Below are 25,000 nucleotides of genomic sequence, written 5' to 3' on the forward strand. Positions count from 1 at the left end.
CTGGGAACGAAGTTGTTAGAATAACACTTAACGTGTTTGATACCATAAAGAATGCTAACAAATGTTAAACTTATTGATAGAAAAATACTTTTCTGTTTGTTTAATTAATTTTGTACAAATTGAATGTCGCTTTCATAGTCAGCAAATTTATTTTACAATGATTTTTTAACACTTCAATAACTGTGAGGCGATTTATTTGTTTCCTTTTCTTGTGTGCACTCGATCCTGAAAAACAAAACAACACATCAGCATTTGCTTGGGAAGCTACATTTTGCATATCGTTTCCCGCTTCTTTGCTGCCATTTAAAACGAATCACTAATTCTTTCACATGCTCTTGAGAACCTCAATAGATTCTAAAATGTAAAATTTACATGCTTTGTTTATAGTGGAAGTGCACTTAGCTATCAAGCTAGTTCACAGGCACCCCACTTTTAATAATTTAAAAGAAACATGATTAAGAACCCCTACTGGAAGGAAACAACCAGTTGGCTATTTACAAGGCATGGTAGAGTTGAACCCGGGACAACCGGAAACAAGGCCAAACTAGAGACTAGAACGGGATTTGAACCCGGGACAACCGGAAACAAAGCCAAACCAGAGGCTAGAATGGGATTTGAACCCGGGACAACCGGAAACAAAGCCAAACCACAGGCTAGACCGGGATTTGAACCCGGGACAACAGGAAACAAAGCCAAAGCCCTTAGAACCACTGGACCACACCGCCTCCTCTTCCGCGTAGTGTGATTGATGGTTTTCTTCTCTCACAAAAAAATAATAAAAATATGACAGGCTACTCACCTCTAGTCTTTCCCTGGCACCTCTCAGGACTTGATGCGATCGCGATACTAAAAAGAAAGAGAAAAAAAAAAGCGCTTTTTACTTGATTTCTGTCATTAAAGGTCATAAAATGAAGACCAAAAAAAATAAATTCCTTGTTGTCAAGATAAATGTTCTCAATAATATCACGCGTGCTTTACCATTTTTGTCTGTCCATTTCGCCTTTGATGCACAGGTTAAGTAACTTTATAATACAACAAAAGTAAAGTGCGCGCTCTGACTGCTCAATTACATATTTCATATTTGCCCACACAACTTATTCCAAAATGGCCGCCATTTTAGTATTCTTTTGTTTGATGGCAAATTGACTCTCTAGTTTGTCCTCGTTCAAGGTTAAATATTCTTTCGAATTTTACCTTTGAAAGCGAGGCCAAAAGGGCCAATTTCCAAGGCAACAAAAGAATACTAAAATGGCGGCCATTGGTGTTGGACGAAAACACTGACGCGTGCGCCGGGAAAAAAAATGTGGTTTCCGCAAATTACAATGACCGACAAGTCTCCCGCCAGAAATGCTGAAATTTCTTCACAGCTTCATGAAGAAAAGACTTTAAAATGTCATTTTTAACCAGTTAGCGGGTATTTTACCTGAACCGTCATTTGCAAGCCTAGGTGAAAGCCAGCTCGAAGAGTTAATGAGCGAGAGGCATTCAAAGAAGGCCACGAAACAAAATTAATAGTAAGGGGTTCAGCGTGTACTATCGAGTTTTAGTAAAATCCAACTAGTGGTCTATTATCAATGCTGCGTTCTGATTGGTTGAGCTACTAGTAGGCTATTTGTTATAGCCCACTAGTAGCGAAAAGCGCCCGCTTTGAAAACCAAAACAACAATTAAAGTCCAGCTTTAACTAGCGAAAGATGTTTTGTCTCGATATTTTTTTGGACAAGTAGTTGGATTTTACTAAAACAATTATTCCTCTTGCCCTCATGGCCTCTGAGTCAATAGCCCATTCGGCCTTCGGCCTCATGGGCTATTGACTCAGAGCCCATTTGGGCTCGAGGAATAATTGTTAAATAGTTGTACTTGGGAGATTTGCTTTGCACTCAAGAAGCTTGAGTCCACTCGGCTATTGCCTCGTGCGACTCTTACAAATTCTCCCGTGTGCAACTGTAACTTTATAGTAAACGTTGAAACGTTTACCATTTGTAAATTAGCAAAACCAGCCGTAATTTGACACAAGACCAAGTTGGTCAGAGACATGCGTCCTGTCCTAACGTTTTTCGTCTCAAACTAGATTTCAAAGAACGTTTGCATTTCAAGGCATGCAGTATTACGATGGTGACGACGAAACATACCATTCTCGAGCAGAGAGAAAGATTTCTGAAACCCTATTTTCCGTTTTTATTTAAAGACAATAGCATTCTAAATCTGACATTTTGGACCTAAGTCACACAATACCTCATTGAAACCCTTTGCCTTAGTATAACACATATTTTTTTTTTAGTTGTGTGAGTATTAGTTTGACATTTAAAAACGAGCCAGCGTCGGGCGTAGTGAAATCAGCGGATTGATGAAGGTGTCCGCTATCATGAGTATTTTATCAATGATTAACTTTCAAGAAATACAAGGAGAATTTTAGACGAACAGATCATCGAGCAACGACGGCATTAAGAACATTTAGCTTTTACTTTCAAGTTCTAGTTCAAACGAACGAATAACGGTCAGTGTAAAATGCAGACATCTGGAAAAAAACGAAATCCTTTCCTAATGGCAACGCTGTGAGCGTTCCAGTTCAAATACACTGTCTGCGCGCAGGCTACCTTATCCCTAATCAGACCCAAAACGATGATCAAGCATGAGGTTAGGGTTTGGGTCGTTTCTTGCTATCTCCATTTTACACTAACCGGTTCAATTAAAGAAGAAAGTTTACACAGCACAAGGTGAATTCAAGGACTGTTCTCTCATAAGCGATGAGAGGCTACTAGTGTAGCTTTAATACTTAGTTAATAAACCGCAGACCATCATCTTATCAGTTTCTTTTATTTATCATCGTACCTACTATCTCCGTGGATTTAAGCAATGAAACATGGTATACCACTAAAGGACGGACGAACGCAAGGGGGACGCCGTGCCCCTACTTTGTGCAAAACGTTTGCAGGCCCTTCAGCATCTCGCAAGGTTACATGATGATTGAAGTATTACGAGAAGTGGCCTACAGTCCATCTTATTTTTATCAACATGACTAGAAAACTATAAGCTGACCATTTGCATGCAGATTTCATTACAAAGGCAGCGCTTCTACCGATTCTACTGATCCTGGTGTGCCCGGTCTCGTCCGATGCTCAACCAAGTGAGCCAATGTGAATCAGTGTCAGCGAATACTTACATTTGTCAATAACCTCTGCTCGCATGTTTTCCTTGACTTTATTTGTGCCCTGACGGAAGCAGAAAATCCCAAATTTAATACAAAAAATCCTTAATCAAACCAGGAGCAGGATCAAAGTTTCCAGCTGGATAGAAAGGGAAGTGCATACTGACAGGCATCAACTGACCCTACTATACTTCACGTGTAGTACTCTCACAACTGATGCTGCCCGTACTCTTAAATACTCTTGTAATGAAATTCTTAAGATGCTAGTTCTTGAGAGTACAAGTAGAGCTTGTCTTGTCTTGTAGTAGGTTGTCCAGCGAAGGACAGAACAGAGACAAGGTGAAATTGAATTATCGAGAAAAGACCCACTCTAGAATAATTACGGCTTCTAGATCATGGCCGGGTTGTTCGAGAGCCCGTTAGTGCTAACCCAGGGTTGAAAGTTAACCGAAGTATTAATTTTTTGTGCTTAAAAATGTTTTTCGCTGCTTATGTTTTGGGTAGTTTGAGATTATTCAAACTCAAAACTGAAGGAGAAACAATATAAACAGAAAAACTCACCAAACAGTTGCAAATTTAAACTCAAAATTCTCGCTAACCCTGGGTTAGCTTAACTGGGCTTTGATCGACCCGGCTCATAACTACTGGCGAAACGTGAGAGCCTGCAAAATTTGTGTAGATTTCAAATGGGACACTAGTCGTTCTCTCGTGTTCCTGTGAACACTATTTCTGACTGAATAGCATAAATTCTTGTTTTACTCTAGAACTGCAAGTCATTAGGATTCTCCGCGAAAGTCTATTCTTGCACAGGCATCAAATGAAACTCAGTTTTAAAGGCCAATATTCCATTTAACATCTGCTGTTGATGGCAAATATTTCTTTTGCTTCAGTTAATCAAAGGCTTTTGATCAGGGGAATGAAAACACTCTTCACTCCAGATTACAAAATTGTTGACAGTTTGGTTATTGGATTACAAGTTAAGGTTGGTCATCTCATAGCACGTGCAATTATGTCGAGTCTCTGTTACTTTAAGAATCAGAAGATTAATTCTAACCAATTAACTCAGACACGGTTTATTGTACTAGCAGTTAAGACGGGTTACACTGGTTAAAGAATTAAAAGACGCAATCGCTTTGGAACGTTAGACAAGAATTGTTACCGTAAATGCAAAGAAGGCCGCTGAATGTCAGAGTTAGGAAGCTAAACAGAAAAGAAAGAGAAAGAATAGACAGAGGACAGAAAAGATGAGTGCCTTGTTTTAAGTTTCCATTACCTTGCATTTTCATATCATTTAAAGCAGGTATGCATTAAAATTATGCAATTTATACGAATGGCGAGAATTTTAATTGCCTATTGAAAACGTTCAAATTTACCATTATATCAGCAGACCATTGCTCCTGATCATATGATCTCGCAAGCTCTTTCATTGTAACACCAATAAGAAAATCCCCGTTTCGGGGGCCATACGCATTAGCACGAGGGGGGCTGGAAAAAAACCGTTTGCCCTGTTTGGAACACGCGTACGATTTTAGAGGATGTCGTCGCGTACAACGATATCTTTCCAACCCTTATTTCAGGTCCATTCATTAGTTCAAATATATGAAATTTAAAATAAAAGTCTTGCCGAGAGGTATGAACCCGTGACCTCCCGCACGAGGCTAAGGTCAACCTATAAAATGCAAAGACTGGATTGCTAGGTAAACCCTAACTTTGGCTCGAAAAAACGACAGGGCGTGTCAACCTAAAGACTGTTCATTGAGAGGACATGTTAAAGGGGCTATGTCAAGCAAAACGATGTTATTTCATGGCACCCAAAATGCCCAAAAAGTAGAACGGAACATTGCAATAACCACTTAAAACTGTTAAACATAAGATAAATACAGTAAAAGGAAAGAGAAGAATGGATGGACTCAAAGGGACAAATTGAAACGGATTGCACTTGGGTAATCTTGAAAAAAGTCGGCCCGACGTTTTTCAAGTTTAAGGCAAATCACCTGGGTAAAGGCCGTTTTTGCTCAGAATCACTGAAATTGTTTGTGATGTAACGATAATTTTATCAGTAAAAGATTCCACGTTACCATTTTCAAGTTTTAAACTCGCGATTTAACTTCAGATTTCCCATAAACACCCTAAAATAACGTGACATAGCCCCTTTAAAATATCTTAAGCAATTTCAATCGCTGAAACTTTTTTTCATCGTAATTGAAAATACACCTTGTTTCACTCGACATTTAGTAGTTCAACTAGAAAGTGTCAAGGCCAAGGTGCATATTATTTCGTTGTAAATTTACTCGTCTCTTGATTTCTGAACCAGTCGTGAAAACCGTAGTTGTAAAAGATTGGTACTGACCCGATATTTTCGCACCAACGCCTAAGCAGCACTAAATTTCCAATAACATATGGCATTTTCAGTCTCCTTGCGAGAAGGAAAATGCGACGAGAATGTATAGCAAATCACCTACCTCAAGCCTCTCACAAGCTTTTTTAATTATATCTTCTTGGATGAGAAGTCGACGCTTTAATTTTGCAATCTCAAGTTTGAGACTCTCACTCTAAAGGCAACGAAAAGTTTGAGAAAAGTTCAAAGTGATTGAAGGAAAGGTGGGTAGCTGTTCCTTAATAGTATAAAAGATAAAACATTAAAACCAACAAATACAGCAACAACCGTTTCATTTGTGTACTAATATAATTGTCAAAACAAAACGAGCACAATAGAGCTTACATTGAGTATCGTGACACCAAAGCCAAATCAATTGTCTTGGCCAATCACAAAAGACACAGATAATCAAATAAGCCTTTCTTCGCGCAAAGCTAATTCATGCAGCCGTCGCCAATCGCCGACGATTCCTACCTCTACATCCTTCTCGCAATTCGCTGATGCAATCCAAGATGGTGGATTCACTTTAAGCTCGTTTAACAGTTCCTTGCATTCCAGCACAATTTTTAAAATATTCTCAACAGGCGCAAGGCTGTCGGTCTGTAAAAATAAAATTAATAGTATGATTAAGGAAATCATCTCTTTTTTTTTTGTTCAGTAATGGGACCAGAGATGAACAAGGCTATGCTGGTGAGCTGGAGTTCTATCATAAATGAAGATGACACGTTGAGCTCGAAAGGATCGACCTTCGGTCTTGTTTGTGCTAGAAAATCACTCAATGTTTGGCCATTCGTTCAACTAAAACGTCTGAGTGGAAATTACCTGACTGTCACATTTATAAACCGCTAAAAGAAGACCCCATTAAACTGTCTCCTGTATTGCTTCTTCCAAATTCGTGTGGTAAATTCTCTTTATTTAGCAGTTAAAGGTGTAGTACCTGCGAGCTTGACATGATGCTGTTGTACATATCAGTTGCAAACTTGTTGATAGCGTTTAATTTTTCCTCAAGTTGATCCACGACTCTTCCATCTTCACTGGATGTGCTTCCGTTTTCAAGAGCTGTGAAAAACGTCAGAACCATACAAGTGTTATCATGATCTAATTCGATCAATTCACGGTAAGAGTTGGTATCTTCGATTGTTCTGACTTGGTATGAAAAAAATTACTAATCTCACTAATCTAAATTGTGTACATTTAACACAGACAAGTGCAAGACAGTGGTGAAACGATTCAATGCGTTAGAAATTAGTTATTTAGACATAGTTTGATGCTACAAATGTACATCGGTCTGAAGAAATTTGAATGAAGCTAGACCAAATCAGCTAACTCAATGTTGTACCCAATTCCCTTTGTGAGTAAAATGTTTTGTTCCAGGTATTTCCATATCACTTAAACGTGAATTCTACCTTATACAGCAAATACAATACACAATGTGACAAAGAATCTTAATTCCGGGAGACTCGAAATGGGTATAACATTGAAGTAGCTGATTAGGTCTATTAAGGCCGAACGTTTCGACGCTCCTGTCTTCATCAGGGGTTATCCAAATTTATCGCAAGAGTCTTCTTTATCAATTTGCGAAAAAGGAAAGAATGCGCCCATTAATTGTAACTATAGCACCCTTTTCTTTTAATAAGGTGCAAATATGTGTCAGGTGAATTAGTGATTTGTCTCCGGCCCCTTTCATAACAAGTAACAGCGAAATTTTTTTGATCACAATTAGTGTAAATGTAGCCTGCGTGGCAGACGTATTTCCGGTTATAGTTTCTCTCCGATGAAAATAACTTTTCGGTGGAGAGAAACGATAACCGGAAATACGTCTGCCAGGCTGGCTAGTGAAAATGAAAATTCATCTTTTTTTCAAAACAAATACGCACTTGGCTTCGTGTGGGATGTACGGCTGAAGTGTGTTAAAAACTTGGTGCCGTGTCAGCGGTTGCTTTAGTGCTCACCTTTTGCCGATCCACCGGATTCATCATCATCCACACTCTTCCCCTTCGAGAAGTTCAGTTCACGGATGACGGTGGTATGAGATCTGCTTGGGGACTGGGAAGGTGAATCCGGAGGTCGTCCCAGTTGTTCCTCGAGCTTTAGCCGCAGCGCATTATTGGTCTGTATGCTTTTCTCGAGTTGAATCCGTAAACTGCGGATTTCAGCCAACAACAGCGACAGGGCATCTTGTTGCGGATCGCTATTTGGACTTCTTGGTCCTTCTCTACCGTAACTTTGGCCTGCGAAAGATATTAAGCCTGTTAATTTCACCTGTTAAACTTAGTTGGTTTCGCTGCTTTACGTTTAAGAATTCATCGCAGTCTCTAATAAATTTTTGAAAACCTCTTCTTAAAGAAAAAAGAGTTGGATCGTTTTGCTTTAGGATCATCCATCTGATCCGAAGCTGGTTTAGCCGGTTTGAAGTTTACCATCGCTCTTCACAAAGCACTCTGTTAGCAGCAGAGACATGCGCACAGCTTAACCCATTTGACCCCCGGGGGTGAGACGTAAAAGATTTTACTCTGTCTAACGCCAGACGTTTCTATACTCGTCAACGGAGGCTTCATAGGGCGTGAATGGGTCAACAGCCGCGGGCAGTCGCTTCACTGCATGTTTCTTCATCTGCTTCAACGTGATGCTGATTGAAAGAGTGGATTAACCAAATCAACCGTTAATTAACTCCAACCCTCCTGTTTGGGAAGGGTTAAAGTATATACTTATACTTATACATACTTAATTGACCGCTCCCCACAGGAACAATAGAATACAACGAAACGACGGAACAGAATCCCGACAGGCCGGAGGCAAACCAGTTGGTTATTTACAAGTGCAGCTGGGAAGTTGAACCAGGGACAACCAGGAACAAATTCAACGAGTGGTCAGAGCGGGTCTTGAACACGGATCTCCGGATCTCAAGGCCAGCGCCCTAACTGACTCACTGCCTCCAACCCTCCTGTTTGAGGAGGGTTAAAGTGGTGTTGTGAGCACTTCCTTTCATTCAATGTGGCCGGGGTTCGATTTCCCGGAGGACTCGGCGTCACATGCGGGTTGCGTTTGTTGGTTCTCTTCTCTGTTGCGAGAAGATTTTCTCCGGGTCAGGCTCCGTTTTTCCCTTGTCATTTAAAAGCAACACTTGTCTTGTCCTGACATTATTTGATTTGTAGTTTCCCAATTAGTAGAGCACTTATGCTCCGCTTCAGCAGCGCGAAACTTAAAAAGTGATTACTCACGTACTTATTAATAGGAGGCAGCGTGGTCGAGTGGTTATGGCGTTGGGTTTGCATGCGGCTGCTCCGGGTTCAAATCCCGTTCTAACCTCTGGTTAAGATTTGTTTCCGGTTGTAAAAACAGCCAACTGGTTGCCTGCTGCCAGTTGGGGTTCTTAATAATGTTTCTGTTAACTTTGAATTGTTTCTTTCACATTGTTAAAAGTGGGTTTTAAACGTGAGTAATAGACCTAATAGAGCTTTTTCACGTGACGTCACGGCGGCCATGTTGGTGTTCCAAAACAAAGAAATGACGGCCATGATGGTGTACCAAACTACTCCTCCGGGAATTAAACTCTATTTTTATGCAAATACTTTCTTTTGTTTCAGTAATCCAATATGGCTGCTGGTCACGTTAGTGAAAACGCTCTATCGGCTAACTCAATGTTGTACCCAATTCAAACCCTTAGGGAATAAAACGTTTTGTTCCTGGTATTTCCATATCATTTAAATACAATACATAAAGAATCTTAATACCGCGGGAGATTTGAATTGGGTACAACATTCAGTTAGCCGATTAGGTCTATGGTGGACCGTGAAAGCCATAACTTACACCCAAAGTAAAACAGCCTTTGGATAAAAATCAAAGCTCAAATTTTTGCTGGTTAGGTGTTAAGCAAAGACACTTTCAGAATTTGAAGAAAAAAAAGGAATTGTTTATTTGTTATAGTAGCACTTAAAATAAAATTCATTTTCGCGGTAAGAGCAAAATATTCTGGTGAAATTTTCTTTTCAGCGTTTCATCACAAGACAAAGCTTAGCTAAAACCAAATAAAACCTTACCCCAAATGACCGAATTTATCTTACACACAGCAAGGACTGAAATGAGCCGTTGTAAATATCAGCCTCTTTTCCTAGGATCTTTCCCTTCGCTTTGGGGTCGGGCCACCTCAAAGGGAACTGGGAACGAAGTTGTTAGAATAACACTTAACGTGTTTGATACCATAAAGAATGCTAACAAATGTTAAACTTATTGATAGAAAAATACTTTTCTGTTTGTTTAATTAATTTTGTACAAATTGAATGTCGCTTTCATAGTCAGCAAATTTATTTTACAATGATTTTTTAACACTTCAATAACTGTGAGGCGATTTATTTGTTTCCTTTTCTTGTGTGCACTCGATCCTGAAAAACAAAACAACACATCAGCATTTGCTTGGGAAGCTACATTTTGCATATCGTTTCCCGCTTCTTTGCTGCCATTTAAAACGAATCACTAATTCTTTCACATGCTCTTGAGAACCTCAATAGATTCTAAAATGTAAAATTTACATGCTTTGTTTATAGTGGAAGTGCACTTAGCTATCAAGCTAGTTCACAGGCACCCCACTTTTAATAATTTAAAAGAAACATGATTAAGAACCCCTACTGGAAGGAAACAACCAGTTGGCTATTTACAAGGCATGGTAGAGTTGAACCCGGGACAACCGGAAACAAGGCCAAACTAGAGACTAGAACGGGATTTGAACCCGGGACAACCGGAAACAAAGCCAAACCAGAGGCTAGAATGGGATTTGAACCCGGGACAACCGGAAACAAAGCCAAACCACAGGCTAGACCGGGATTTGAACCCGGGACAACAGGAAACAAAGCCAAAGCCCTTAGAACCACTGGACCACACCGCCTCCTCTTCCGCGTAGTGTGATTGATGGTTTTCTTCTCTCACAAAAAAATAATAAAAATATGACAGGCTACTCACCTCTAGTCTTTCCCTGGCACCTCTCAGGACTTGATGCGATCGCGATACTAAAAAGAAAGAGAAAAAAAAAAGCGCTTTTTACTTGATTTCTGTCATTAAAGGTCATAAAATGAAGACCAAAAAAAATAAATTCCTTGTTGTCAAGATAAATGTTCTCAATAATATCACGCGTGCTTTACCATTTTTGTCTGTCCATTTCGCCTTTGATGCACAGGTTAAGTAACTTTATAATACAACAAAAGTAAAGTGCGCGCTCTGACTGCTCAATTACATATTTCATATTTGCCCACACAACTTATTCCAAAATGGCCGCCATTTTAGTATTCTTTTGTTTGATGGCAAATTGACTCTCTAGTTTGTCCTCGTTCAAGGTTAAATATTCTTTCGAATTTTACCTTTGAAAGCGAGGCCAAAAGGGCCAATTTCCAAGGCAACAAAAGAATACTAAAATGGCGGCCATTGGTGTTGGACGAAAACACTGACGCGTGCGCCGGGAAAAAAAATGTGGTTTCCGCAAATTACAATGACCGACAAGTCTCCCGCCAGAAATGCTGAAATTTCTTCACAGCTTCATGAAGAAAAGACTTTAAAATGTCATTTTTAACCAGTTAGCGGGTATTTTACCTGAACCGTCATTTGCAAGCCTAGGTGAAAGCCAGCTCGAAGAGTTAATGAGCGAGAGGCATTCAAAGAAGGCCACGAAACAAAATTAATAGTAAGGGGTTCAGCGTGTACTATCGAGTTTTAGTAAAATCCAACTAGTGGTCTATTATCAATGCTGCGTTCTGATTGGTTGAGCTACTAGTAGGCTATTTGTTATAGCCCACTAGTAGCGAAAAGCGCCCGCTTTGAAAACCAAAACAACAATTAAAGTCCAGCTTTAACTAGCGAAAGATGTTTTGTCTCGATATTTTTTTGGACAAGTAGTTGGATTTTACTAAAACAATTATTCCTCTTGCCCTCATGGCCTCTGAGTCAATAGCCCATTCGGCCTTCGGCCTCATGGGCTATTGACTCAGAGCCCATTTGGGCTCGAGGAATAATTGTTAAATAGTTGTACTTGGGAGATTTGCTTTGCACTCAAGAAGCTTGAGTCCACTCGGCTATTGCCTCGTGCGACTCTTACAAATTCTCCCGTGTGCAACTGTAACTTTATAGTAAACGTTGAAACGTTTACCATTTGTAAATTAGCAAAACCAGCCGTAATTTGACACAAGACCAAGTTGGTCAGAGACATGCGTCCTGTCCTAACGTTTTTCGTCTCAAACTAGATTTCAAAGAACGTTTGCATTTCAAGGCATGCAGTATTACGATGGTGACGACGAAACATACCATTCTCGAGCAGAGAGAAAGATTTCTGAAACCCTATTTTCCGTTTTTATTTAAAGACAATAGCATTCTAAATCTGACATTTTGGACCTAAGTCACACAATACCTCATTGAAACCCTTTGCCTTAGTATAACACATATTTTTTTTTAGTTGTGTGAGTATTAGTTTGACATTTAAAAACGAGCCAGCGTCGGGCGTAGTGAAATCAGCGGATTGATGAAGGTGTCCGCTATCATGAGTATTTTATCAATGATTAACTTTCAAGAAATACAAGGAGAATTTTAGACGAACAGATCATCGAGCAACGACGGCATTAAGAACATTTAGCTTTTACTTTCAAGTTCTAGTTCAAACGAACGAATAACGGTCAGTGTAAAATGCAGACATCTGGAAAAAAACGAAATCCTTTCCTAATGGCAACGCTGTGAGCGTTCCAGTTCAAATACACTGTCTGCGCGCAGGCTACCTTATCCCTAATCAGACCCAAAACGATGATCAAGCATGAGGTTAGGGTTTGGGTCGTTTCTTGCTATCTCCATTTTACACTAACCGGTTCAATTAAAGAAGAAAGTTTACACAGCACAAGGTGAATTCAAGGACTGTTCTCTCATAAGCGATGAGAGGCTACTAGTGTAGCTTTAATACTTAGTTAATAAACCGCAGACCATCATCTTATCAGTTTCTTTTATTTATCATCGTACCTACTATCTCCGTGGATTTAAGCAATGAAACATGGTATACCACTAAAGGACGGACGAACGCAAGGGGGACGCCGTGCCCCTACTTTGTGCAAAACGTTTGCAGGCCCTTCAGCATCTCGCAAGGTTACATGATGATTGAAGTATTACGAGAAGTGGCCTACAGTCCATCTTATTTTTATCAACATGACTAGAAAACTATAAGCTGACCATTTGCATGCAGATTTCATTACAAAGGCAGCGCTTCTACCGATTCTACTGATCCTGGTGTGCCCGGTCTCGTCCGATGCTCAACCAAGTGAGCCAATGTGAATCAGTGTCAGCGAATACTTACATTTGTCAATAACCTCTGCTCGCATGTTTTCCTTGACTTTATTTGTGCCCTGACGGAAGCAGAAAATCCCAAATTTAATACAAAAAATCCTTAATCAAACCAGGAGCAGGATCAAAGTTTCCAGCTGGATAGAAAGGGAAGTGCATACTGACAGGCATCAACTGACCCTACTATACTTCACGTGTAGTACTCTCACAACTGATGCTGCCCGTACTCTTAAATACTCTTGTAATGAAATTCTTAAGATGCTAGTTCTTGAGAGTACAAGTAGAGCTTGTCTTGTCTTGTAGTAGGTTGTCCAGCGAAGGACAGAACAGAGACAAGGTGAAATTGAATTATCGAGAAAAGACCCACTCTAGAATAATTACGGCTTCTAGATCATGGCCGGGTTGTTCGAGAGCCCGTTAGTGCTAACCCAGGGTTGAAAGTTAACCGAAGTATTAATTTTTTGTGCTTAAAAATGTTTTTCGCTGCTTATGTTTTGGGTAGTTTGAGATTATTCAAACTCAAAACTGAAGGAGAAACAATATAAACAGAAAAACTCACCAAACAGTTGCAAATTTAAACTCAAAATTCTCGCTAACCCTGGGTTAGCTTAACTGGGCTTTGATCGACCCGGCTCATAACTACTGGCGAAACGTGAGAGCCTGCAAAATTTGTGTAGATTTCAAATGGGACACTAGTCGTTCTCTCGTGTTCCTGTGAACACTATTTCTGACTGAATAGCATAAATTCTTGTTTTACTCTAGAACTGCAAGTCATTAGGATTCTCCGCGAAAGTCTATTCTTGCACAGGCATCAAATGAAACTCAGTTTTAAAGGCCAATATTCCATTTAACATCTGCTGTTGATGGCAAATATTTCTTTTGCTTCAGTTAATCAAAGGCTTTTGATCAGGGGAATGAAAACACTCTTCACTCCAGATTACAAAATTGTTGACAGTTTGGTTATTGGATTACAAGTTAAGGTTGGTCATCTCATAGCACGTGCAATTATGTCGAGTCTCTGTTACTTTAAGAATCAGAAGATTAATTCTAACCAATTAACTCAGACACGGTTTATTGTACTAGCAGTTAAGACGGGTTACACTGGTTAAAGAATTAAAAGACGCAATCGCTTTGGAACGTTAGACAAGAATTGTTACCGTAAATGCAAAGAAGGCCGCTGAATGTCAGAGTTAGGAAGCTAAACAGAAAAGAAAGAGAAAGAATAGACAGAGGACAGAAAAGATGAGTGCCTTGTTTTAAGTTTCCATTACCTTGCATTTTCATATCATTTAAAGCAGGTATGCATTAAAATTATGCAATTTATACGAATGGCGAGAATTTTAATTGCCTATTGAAAACGTTCAAATTTACCATTATATCAGCAGACCATTGCTCCTGATCATATGATCTCGCAAGCTCTTTCATTGTAACACCAATAAGAAAATCCCCGTTTCGGGGGCCATACGCATTAGCACGAGGGGGGCTGGAAAAAAACCGTTTGCCCTGTTTGGAACACGCGTACGATTTTAGAGGATGTCGTCGCGTACAACGATATCTTTCCAACCCTTATTTCAGGTCCATTCATTAGTTCAAATATATGAAATTTAAAATAAAAGTCTTGCCGAGAGGTATGAACCCGTGACCTCCCGCACGAGGCTAAGGTCAACCTATAAAATGCAAAGACTGGATTGCTAGGTAAACCCTAACTTTGGCTCGAAAAAACGACAGGGCGTGTCAACCTAAAGACTGTTCATTGAGAGGACATGTTAAAGGGGCTATGTCAAGCAAAACGATGTTATTTCATGGCACCCAAAATGCCCAAAAAGTAGAACGGAACATTGCAATAACCACTTAAAACTGTTAAACATAAGATAAATACAGTAAAAGGAAAGAGAAGAATGGATGGACTCAAAGGGACAAATTGAAACGGATTGCACTTGGGTAATCTTGAAAAAAGTCGGCCCGACGTTTTTCAAGTTTAAGGCAAATCACCTGGGTAAAGGCCGTTTTTGCTCAGAATCACTGAAATTGTTTGTGATGTAACGATAATTTTATCAGTAAAAGATTCCACGTTACCATTTTCAAGTTTTAAACTCGCGATTTAACTTCAGATTTCCCATAAACACCCTAAAATAACGTGACATAGCCCCTTTAAAATATCTTAAGCAATTTCAATCGCTGAAACTTTTTTTCATCGTAATTGAAAATACACCTTGTTTCACTCGACATTTAGTAGTTCAACTAGAAAGTGTCAAGGCCAAGGTGCATATTATTTCGTTGTAAATTTACTCGTCTCTTGATTTCTGAACCAGTCGTGAAAACCGTAGTTGTAAAAGATTGGTACTGACCCGATATTTTCGCACCAACGCCTAAGCAGCACTAAATTTCCAATAACATATGGCATTTTCAGTCTCCTTGCGAGAAGGAAAATGCGACGAGAATGTATAGCAAATCACCTACCTCAAGCCTCTCACAAGCTTTTTTAATTATATCTTCTTGGATGAGAAGTCGACGCTTTAATTTTGCAATCTCAAGTTTGAGACTCTCACTCTAAAGGCAACGAAAAGTTTGAGAAAAGTTCAAAGTGATTGAAGGAAAGGTGGGTAGCTGTTCCTTAATAGTATAAAAGATAAAACATTAAAACCAACAAATACAGCAACAACCGTTTCATTTGTGTACTAATATAATTGTCAAAACAAAACGAGCACAATAGAGCTTACATTGAGTATCGTGACACCAAAGCCAAATCAATTGTCTTGGCCAATCACAAAAGACACAGATAATCAAATAAGCCTTTCTTCGCGCAAAGCTAATTCATGCAGCCGTCGCCAATCGCCGACGATTCCTACCTCTACATCCTTCTCGCAATTCGCTGATGCAATCCAAGATGGTGGATTCACTTTAAGCTCGTTTAACAGTTCCTTGCATTCCAGCACAATTTTTAAAATATTCTCAACAGGCGCAAGGCTGTCGGTCTGTAAAAATAAAATTAATAGTATGATTAAGGAAATCATCTCTTTTTTTTTTGTTCAGTAATGGGACCAGAGATGAACAAGGCTATGCTGGTGAGCTGGAGTTCTATCATAAATGAAGATGACACGTTGAGCTCGAAAGGATCGACCTTCGGTCTTGTTTGTGCTAGAAAATCACTCAATGTTTGGCCATTCGTTCAACTAAAACGTCTGAGTGGAAATTACCTGACTGTCACATTTATAAACCGCTAAAAGAAGACCCCATTAAACTGTCTCCTGTATTGCTTCTTCCAAATTCGTGTGGTAAATTCTCTTTATTTAGCAGTTAAAGGTGTAGTACCTGCGAGCTTGACATGATGCTGTTGTACATATCAGTTGCAAACTTGTTGATAGCGTTTAATTTTTCCTCAAGTTGATCCACGACTCTTCCATCTTCACTGGATGTGCTTCCGTTTTCAAGAGCTGTGAAAAACGTCAGAACCATACAAGTGTTATCATGATCTAATTCGATCAATTCACGGTAAGAGTTGGTATCTTCGATTGTTCTGACTTGGTATGAAAAAAATTACTAATCTCACTAATCTAAATTGTGTACATTTAACACAGACAAGTGCAAGACAGTGGTGAAACGATTCAATGCGTTAGAAATTAGTTATTTAGACATAGTTTGATGCTACAAATGTACATCGGTCTGAAGAAATTTGAATGAAGCTAGACCAAATCAGCTAACTCAATGTTGTACCCAATTCCCTTTGTGAGTAAAATGTTTTGTTCCAGGTATTTCCATATCACTTAAACGTGAATTCTACCTTATACAGCAAATACAATACACAATGTGACAAAGAATCTTAATTCCGGGAGACTCGAAATGGGTATAACATTGAAGTAGCTGATTAGGTCTATTAAGGCCGAACGTTTCGACGCTCCTGTCTTCATCAGGGGTTATCCAAATTTATCGCAAGAGTCTTCTTTATCAATTTGCGAAAAAGGAAAGAATGCGCCCATTAATTGTAACTATAGCACCCTTTTCTTTTAATAAGGTGCAAATATGTGTCAGGTGAATTAGTGATTTGTCTCCGGCCCCTTTCATAACAAGTAACAGCGAAATTTTTTTGATCACAATTAGTGTAAATGTAGCCTGCGTGGCAGACGTATTTCCGGTTATAGTTTCTCTCCAATGAAAATAACTTTTCGGTGGAGAGAAACGATAACCGGAAATACGTCTGCCAGGCTGGCTAGTGAAAATGAAAATTCATCTTTTTTTCAAAACAAATACGCACTTGGCTTCGTGTGGGATGTACGGCTGAAGTGTGTTAAAAACTTGGTGCCGTGTCAGCGGTTGCTTTAGTGCTCACCTTTTGCCGATCCACCGGATTCATCATCATCCACACTCTTCCCCTTCGAGAAGTTCAGTTCACGGATGACGGTGGTATGAGATCTGCTTGGGGACTGGGAAGGTGAATCCGGAGGTCGTCCCAGTTGTTCCTCGAGCTTTAGCCGCAGCGCATTATTGGTCTGTATGCTTTTCTCGAGTTGAATCCGTAAACTGCGGATTTCAGCCAACAACAGCGACAGGGCATCTTGTTGCGGATCGCTATTTGGACTTCTTGGTCCTTCTCTACCGTAACTTTGGCCTGCGAAAGATATTAAGCCTGTTAATTTCACCTGTTAAACTTAGTTGGTTTCGCTGCTTTACGTTTAAGAATTCATCGCAGTCTCTAATAAATTTTTGAAAACCTCTTCTTAAAGAAAAAAGAGTTGGATCGTTTTGCTTTAGGATCATCCATCTGATCCGAAGCTGGTTTAGCCGGTTTGAAGTTTACCATCGCTCTTCACAAAGCACTCTGTTAGCAGCAGAGACATGCGCACAGCTTAACCCATTTGACCCCCGGGGGTGAGACGTAAAAGATTTTACTCTGTCTAACGCCAGACGTTTCTATACTCGTCAACGGAGGCTTCATAGGGCGTGAATGGGTCAACAGCCGCGGGCAGTCGCTTCACTGCATGTTTCTTCATCTGCTTCAACGTGATGCTGATTGAAAGAGTGGATTAACCAAATCAACCGTTAATTAACTCCAACCCTCCTGTTTGGGAAGGGTTAAAGTATATACTTATACTTATACATACTTAATTGACCGCTCCCCACAGGAACAATAGAATACAACGAAACGACGGAACAGAATCCCGACAGGCCGGAGGCAAACCAGTTGGTTATTTACAAGTGCAGCTGGGAAGTTGAACCAGGGACAACCAGGAACAAATTCAACGAGTGGTCAGAGCGGGTCTTGAACACGGATCTCCGGATCTCAAGGCCAGCGCCCTAACTGACTCACTGCCTCCAACCCTCCTGTTTGAGGAGGGTTAAAGTGGTGTTGTGAGCACTTCCTTTCATTCAATGTGGCCGGGGTTCGATTTCCCGGAGGACTCGGCGTCACATGCGGGTTGCGTTTGTTGGTTCTCTTCTCTGTTGCGAGAAGATTTTCTCCGGGTCAGGCTCCGTTTTTCCCTTGTCATTTAAAAGCAACACTTGTCTTGTCCTGACATTATTTGATTTGTAGTTTCCCAATTAGTAGAGCACTTATGCTCCGCTTCAGCAGCGCGAAACTTAAAAAGTGATTACTCACGTACTTATTAATAGGAGGCAGCGTGGTCGAGTGGTTATGGCGTTGGGTTTGCATGCGGCTGCTCCGGGTTCAAATCCCGTTCTAACCTCTGGTTAAGATTTGTTTCCGGTTGTAAAAACAGCCAACTGGTTGCCTGCTGCCAGTTGGGGTTCTTAATAATGTTTCTGTTAACTTTGAATTGTTTCTTTCACATTGTTAAAAGTGGGGTGCCTGTAAACTAGCTTGATAGCTAAGTGCACTTCCACTATAAACAAAGCATTTACATTTTTTTTTACATTTACATTTACATTAATTGATAAAGTTATTATTCACTGCAAAAACAACCCGGAGAAAGAAACAGGCTCCAACTCGAGAAATTACTCATATCAATCGGGGTTCTTAATCTTTCTCCTATTGATTTGAATTATTTCTCTCCATAAACAACCCACAAGCCCTAAACATCACCGTGCATAGATAAAGGTTCCCCCACTTCATTTGACCAGAGCAATGAATCAAACTGAATGAATCGCAAGTAAACAAGCAAATCCTACCCTCTGTCTGTACTTCAATGCTCCTGCCTTCAATAGTCAGTTTATAAAGTTTCTCGTACACCGTAAGTTCCTTTCTTAGGTTTTCAGATACTTTCGTACTTTCCACAAGCTGCTGACGGAGGAGATTCACTTGATCTTTATCCCTGCGTTAGGAAGAACAAAAACAATGCTCTTATTTCTGAAATACGCACGGCAAACATTTATTTAATGTCGCGTCTTCATTAAATAAACGTACGGGTAAGGCAAAAATGCTTTTGTTTACAGAGGAAGTCAGTACACTTAACTAAAAGGTAGCTCATACGCAATCCACTTAAAAATCTAAACAAAACTTTTCAGAGTTAAAAGAATCTGATAGAGAACTCGAAGTTACAGAAGGGAACCACTTGGTTATTACTAAGTGTGGTTCAAACGCATGATCACATTTCTTCTCAGCCAATAAAGATGTTGCTCACTTGCCAGACAGGCATTGACATAGCGTTTCTGCTGACACGATGAATAGGCAGCCACACACTTCTTCAGTATTTTATTTGACGAAGCAGCATGGTCCGATGGTTAGAACGTTGGATTTAACTGAAGGAAGTTGCATGCACCGGCCGGAATTCAATCCCGCTCTGAACACACAAACCGCCTTCAGATAAACAACTTTCCCATCCCCCCTTCTCCTCCCAGCCCTTCACAAAAATGGCCTCTGTCCGTCGTCCCTAACGGGTACGATTTACTCACCGCGCTTGTTCTTGTTTCAACCCATCGATCGCTTTCTTTAATTTTTGATTCATTCGATCTTTCTCAAGAAGCTCTGATCGCAGGGAGTCGTTCTCTCGAATCAGAATGATCTTATCCGTCTCATTAAGAGAGCTTCCCTCGCCACCCCCGTCAGTCAACAACCGTTTCTCCAGCTGAGCTCGCAATGCATCATTGGTGCGAATACTATCCTCTAAACGCAATCGCAGCTCTCTCATCTCCGCCAAAAACGCAGCCATTAGGTCTTCTGTTGAAGGTTGCTTGTCGCTCGTGGCCTGTGCTTGTGTTGACTGATTGTGCAGTTTAGACATCATCCTGTTTTCATTCCTTAGAGTGTCGTTCAGTTTGTCGCTGTCTTTCAGTTTACTCCTCAGGAGCTGGTTTTCTCCTAACAGCATTCTGTTCATCTGGTGAAGCTTTTCCATTGAGTCGGCTGCAGACTCCTTTTCCGGTAATGCGGTAATCGATTGCTAAGGAAAAAATCAAGAGTGAACGAGCCGTCAGTTACTATATTTCGAAACTTCGATCCTTTCTGCCAGCTTCTCCCGCATCCAATAGTCCATTTCCGAGTTGCTGCATACCTCAGTTTCAAAGCGAGTCCTGGTGTACAACCATTCAAATGGAAATGATTTGCGTATTCTTATGCAAATCAAACACATTCCCTTACAATAGTTGAGAACCAAGACTCGCTTTGAAACCGAGACAAACAGCAACTCGGAAATGGCCTATTCAAATCCCGTTCAGACCTGAAATTTCCAGTCTTTTTTTGTTACTTCTTGAGTAACGTTCATAACTACGATGATCAAAAATCTATTTATAAATTTATTTACTTATTTATTTATTCAAAATATTCGCTCAAAGGCAGGTGGAGTTACAAAAAAAACACCACCCACCTAAATGAGTACCCTATTCCCTAAAATCCTAATGTAAAATGATTACAACAGAATCAAAAGAACAAAAGAGATCAGAAAAAAAACTAACACATGATGTGCAAACTGAAGTGTTAAAACGACAGCATTTCGGACAAACCAACTTGAAGGAAAGAATGTCGTCTTGATTGAAAACTACCGTCAATCTATTACAAAAAAATGATTTCAGCTTTTTTCTAAAACAAACAGTCTTTACTTCCGACCTTGAAGCGGACCTTACAATCATTACAAGCTTCTCTATCACTGAGCGTCTAAGTGACTCACTAAAAAAACTGATTGAATGATTATTGGACTGACGACACGATGGCGTGAATGGCGACTGAATGCCTGTCTTCCCGCCTCTCATCTTTATGTTGTCCTTACCTTCACCAGGCTGTTTTCGTGTCCACTGGGACTAGTCTGTGTTTCTCCATATCGTTTGGGGGGTGAAGGACTTGAAAATGGCGACAATGCGACTGAATGCATCTCAGGTTTGGATTGAAGATCGAGTTCTAATGTTTTGATCACTTCATCTTTTTCCTGAAGTTCAAGTTGTGACCTGAATAAAACAAAAACAAAAAAAGACACGTACGGGAATATAAATTAAAGTGTCCATTACTAGAAAACACTTTCCTGCTACATTTATTCCTTGCACTTGCCCAAAACATATTTTGTTGCATTAGGACCTTTCTCCAAAAAATTAAAATTTACTCTTCTGTTACCATTGAAAGATTAGGAAACTTGTCCTAGTTTGATCCACGACCAGTCAAGCAATGAGTTCAATATCAGTTTTTTTTTTTGTTAAACCAGTTCAGTATTGAGGCCTTCCCCTCCCATCTTCCCTTGCGCGCTCTTAGAAGACTTGAAACTAAAATAAAGTTCATTATTAAATTTATTTTTTTCTGTGGTGATGAACATCGTAATCCGTTCGAATTCAGTGACATGAGGTTCAAACTGGTTCTTATAGTAAGGAAAAAATACATGCTTAGTGCGTTGCTTGAAAGGTGGATAGCGGCGCTGTCCACCTTATAATTCACAACCAAGCGACAAAGCGCTATCAAAAACAATTGACTTATTCACTGAACAGTGGTTTACCAGTGGAAAAAGACTGACACGTGATGTAAAGCAGGAAACTGTTTGTTTGTTTGGTTTTTTTTGAAAGGTGGAAGCAAGGGGCCCCGGGAAGGATGTCAGGGTTACGACGCAGCTCTTACAACGAGTCTCGTGATTGGTTAAAAAAAAGGACTGAAAAAAGACAACGGAAACAATATTGATCCCAACCCAAAACACAACAGAGGTGTGTCCTATACAGATCCAATGAAATTAGAGATTGTAAAGAGCTGCGTGCTATCTTGGTTGTAAAGGCACTGATTCTATTCTCTCCCAGATCAAAAATTCACGGAGATTTTATCGTGACTCAACAGGAATTCAAAAGGTATTAAAACACCAGAACTTGCTGTAATTTGCGGTTCTTTCACAGTGTAATAACACCTCACGGGCTATTAATTAGTTACTGGTTTTTGTTAAAGTGCTACTATGATCAAAAAATTCACTTCCCTTTTTCCTTCAGATTTTTGAAAGTGTGTTTGCTTGACACCTGACTGGCAAAATCTTGGGCTTCGAATTTTATCCAAAGACTGTTTTCTTCGAGAGTAAGTTTAGGGTTTCACGGTCCGCCATTATTCACGTTCAAGACTGAACGATTGGACCTCAGAGGGTTGAATCGAGGATAAGATGACATCAAAAACTCACTAGCTTAAAATTGCAACGTGTAAACGCAGCTTATTATACATGCAAAACACGAGTTCTAAAGTCTGAAAGCCCGAAACTCCCGTGCTGCATATTAATTAGGCGCGTGCACATGCATTGCATTTTTAAACTAGTGGAACTTTGACGTCATCTTACCCTCGATCTACAATCGTGGTAAACGTTGTTTGGAAGGTTGCGCGCATCACTTCACCGCATACCAAATTCGATTAGTCTAACTATTGGCTGTACTATTTGGGAAATACCATGATCTAATGGCCCCACCCCCTCCCCCCATATTCAATGTTGGGAGAAAAGTCACCATTTTGTTTCGTGGAAAATCCAACATTGATATGGGGAAGGGGGAGGACGGGTGGGGGGGTTGTGCTACCTTCTCAACACTTTTGTCCATGATTGTAGCTCTCTCAAGATTTTAAAGTTAGTAATGGCGGATCATTAATTAGGTTAATTTCTGTCAAAATAAACTCCGTGTATTTTTGAAGTGAAGGCTTAAAACTTCGGTCACTTAGTGTTCAGTTAACATAGTTTTGAAATACTAAGAAAAAGTAGAATTGATTTTTGGTCACAGTAGCGCTTTCATAGCACTTTTTTTCTTTGCTTAACGTTAGCTGTGAGTTATTATACGCTTACCTTCAAAATGTTGAGAAGCGCAACCGATTATATCCACAACCAAAAATGCACCATATAAATGCAAAAAGATACGACTTACTGAATTAACTGAGAGAAACGATTGCTTACTTTTCAACCTCGTTTTTCATCTTTGCTGAATGATCGAGAAGCTCAGCCAGTTGTTTACCGAGTTGTTCGTTCATCATCTTCGCTTCTCTCAGTTCCCTTCGAACTCGTCCGATTTCCTCCGCCGATTTCCGTGTCTCTTTAAGCTGATTCGTCAGCGTTTTATTTAGACGCTTGGTATCTTGCAACTCTTTCTGTAGCTTGATGGCCTCCATTCTAACTCCTTTTAATTTTGAGAAGGATTCGTTCAACTCTCTTATTTGCGAACCCAGAGAGTCATTCACCTGTGTTGCGTTTTGAAGTTCGAGTCTCAGTCGGCTGATTTCTTGCTCCGACCCGACGCTTTCGTTAAGTCTTCGTCTGAGTTCGTCATTCTGCTGAGATGATTCGTCGAGCTGCAGTCTCAGTTCTAATGTTTCATCCGATAATTTGGATCTGCCAAGAGTTTTTTCACGTTCGCTCTCCAAGAGCCTTTTAAGTTCTTCGTTCGTCTTGATACCCGCTTCGTATTCCATACGAAGTTTCTGAATTTCTGCTACTTCGCTTAGTTTAGGATCGAAGTTTTGTTCAGCTTTCGGTGGACCCTGTGTTAAGCACACACAAAATTATCAGCTTTAAAAAATCCTTTTCGCATTTCGCGCATTCATTTGGCGACGTGCGACGGAGTTAAAATGCAAATTAAGGTGTTTTAGTTCGCACAGCACTCATTGCAAAGCTCGGAACCTTGCTCGAATCGAAACCATATAGATCTTTTGGAAAACGTTCATGCGAAATTTAGCGTTTCTTCATTCGCTATATACAAAGGTGGTTTTCACGTGAAGTCGTCGCCGTCATGTTGGTGGACGAAAACAAAAGATCTCTGATTGGCTCCTTTTGTTCGTCCACCAGCAATTGTACATTGCAGCATTGTTATCTGTCTCTAGAGATTGGTTTGCAAACCATCTTTTCTAAATAGACCTTATTCACGATGGCGACCATGTTGGATTTGCTAGTATCATGTAAATAGGCCATTTCCGAGTTCATGTCTGCCTCCTCTTCAAAGCGAGTCTAAGTGCGAAGTTTTTGTTATGAAAATTAGTTTTCATTCATATGTAAAGTAGAACTAATTACCTTCACAAATACTTCGCACTTAGACTCGTTTTGAAGAGGAGGCAGACATGAACTCGGAAATGGCCTTATTTGCTACACATTTCTGAGGGGGCAAACAACATAAGTTCGAGAGGTTATAACGAACATTTTAGCCACACAGATGATTTGTTTCACGTTCATTGAATGTTTATCACCTAAGTAGTAAAATAGATTGATTTCAAAAGTTACTTCAACTTTTTTTTAGTGAAAAATGAGCAGATAACGAAGTAGAAACTCAAAATGTCAAAGGCAATCAAAAGATATAAAATTATTATAAAAGGTACTTAATTATAAATTCTAAAATGTACGTTTAGAAATGTTATTTCAATATTTCGACGAGCCAATTTCCCGCTATTTGCCTTTTTTCCAGTGTTTGCCCCCCAGCATAACACATGGCTAATTTGCATGATAATTTTAAAACCAACATCACGGCTATCGTGAATGAAGCCTATTGTTTGAGATATGGAGTGCATTAGTCCTTTGACTTCAGACGATACAACTTCAAGTGTACAAATCATGTAACCACTGAAATTGCTGGAAACACTGTTCATGCACTCTCTACTGTAATGATAGAGCGAAGGACTCTAAATTGAAGCGATCGACCAAATCGGATATCTCAATGTTGTACCCAATTCAAATACATACATACGTATTTTATTGCAGCTCCCTAAAAGGGGTTTTTCAGTTAAAAGACTACAAATCAACTAAAATAGCTAATTAAATTACCAAAGAACTAATTGTATTTGCATTATAATGTGGTTCACAT

At 39.8% G+C, this 25,000-nt stretch overlaps 2 protein-coding genes across 3 annotated transcripts in view; both read right to left on the minus strand.

Annotated features, from left to right (window-relative positions):
* LOC137991698 (myomegalin-like) overlaps positions 1-7,984 on the minus strand; it is a 9,233-nt gene extending 1,249 nt beyond the window's left edge. Inside the window, exons 1-8 of the mRNA XM_068836735.1 lie at positions 7,945-7,984; positions 7,477-7,755; positions 6,462-6,583; positions 5,999-6,124; positions 5,610-5,699; positions 3,163-3,211; positions 800-846; positions 1-225 (exon numbers count right to left, since the gene is read on the minus strand). The exon at positions 1-225 is cut by the window's left edge and continues 1,249 nt beyond it. Of these exons, the coding sequence (XP_068692836.1) occupies positions 193-225; positions 800-846; positions 3,163-3,211; positions 5,610-5,699; positions 5,999-6,124; positions 6,462-6,583; positions 7,477-7,755; positions 7,945-7,984 (786 nt within the window). The 3' untranslated portion in view covers positions 1-192. The remainder of the gene's footprint in view (positions 226-799; positions 847-3,162; positions 3,212-5,609; positions 5,700-5,998; positions 6,125-6,461; positions 6,584-7,476; positions 7,756-7,944) is intronic.
* A 1,434-nt stretch (positions 7,985-9,418) lies between these two features.
* LOC137993105 (myomegalin-like) overlaps positions 9,419-25,000 on the minus strand; it is a 61,928-nt gene continuing 46,346 nt past the window's right edge. Inside the window, exons 47-57 of one of the 2 annotated variants that reach the window (XM_068838779.1) lie at positions 23,110-23,690; positions 20,989-21,163; positions 19,679-20,166; positions 18,956-19,098; positions 17,157-17,435; positions 16,142-16,263; positions 15,679-15,804; positions 15,290-15,379; positions 12,843-12,891; positions 10,481-10,527; positions 9,419-9,906 (exon numbers count right to left, since the gene is read on the minus strand). In XM_068838779.1, the coding sequence (XP_068694880.1) occupies positions 9,874-9,906; positions 10,481-10,527; positions 12,843-12,891; positions 15,290-15,379; positions 15,679-15,804; positions 16,142-16,263; positions 17,157-17,435; positions 18,956-19,098; positions 19,679-20,166; positions 20,989-21,163; positions 23,110-23,690 (2,133 nt within the window). In that variant the 3' untranslated portion in view covers positions 9,419-9,873. The remainder of the gene's footprint in view (positions 9,907-10,480; positions 10,528-12,842; positions 12,892-15,289; positions 15,380-15,678; positions 15,805-16,141; positions 16,264-17,156; positions 17,436-18,955; positions 19,099-19,678; positions 20,167-20,988; positions 21,164-23,109; positions 23,691-25,000) is intronic. The other variant, XM_068838780.1, reaches the window with a different exon arrangement.

Source organism: Montipora foliosa, chromosome 2, assembly GCF_036669935.1.
Source record: "Montipora foliosa isolate CH-2021 chromosome 2, ASM3666993v2, whole genome shotgun sequence".
NCBI classification, from domain to species: Eukaryota; Metazoa; Cnidaria; class Anthozoa; order Scleractinia; family Acroporidae; genus Montipora; species Montipora foliosa.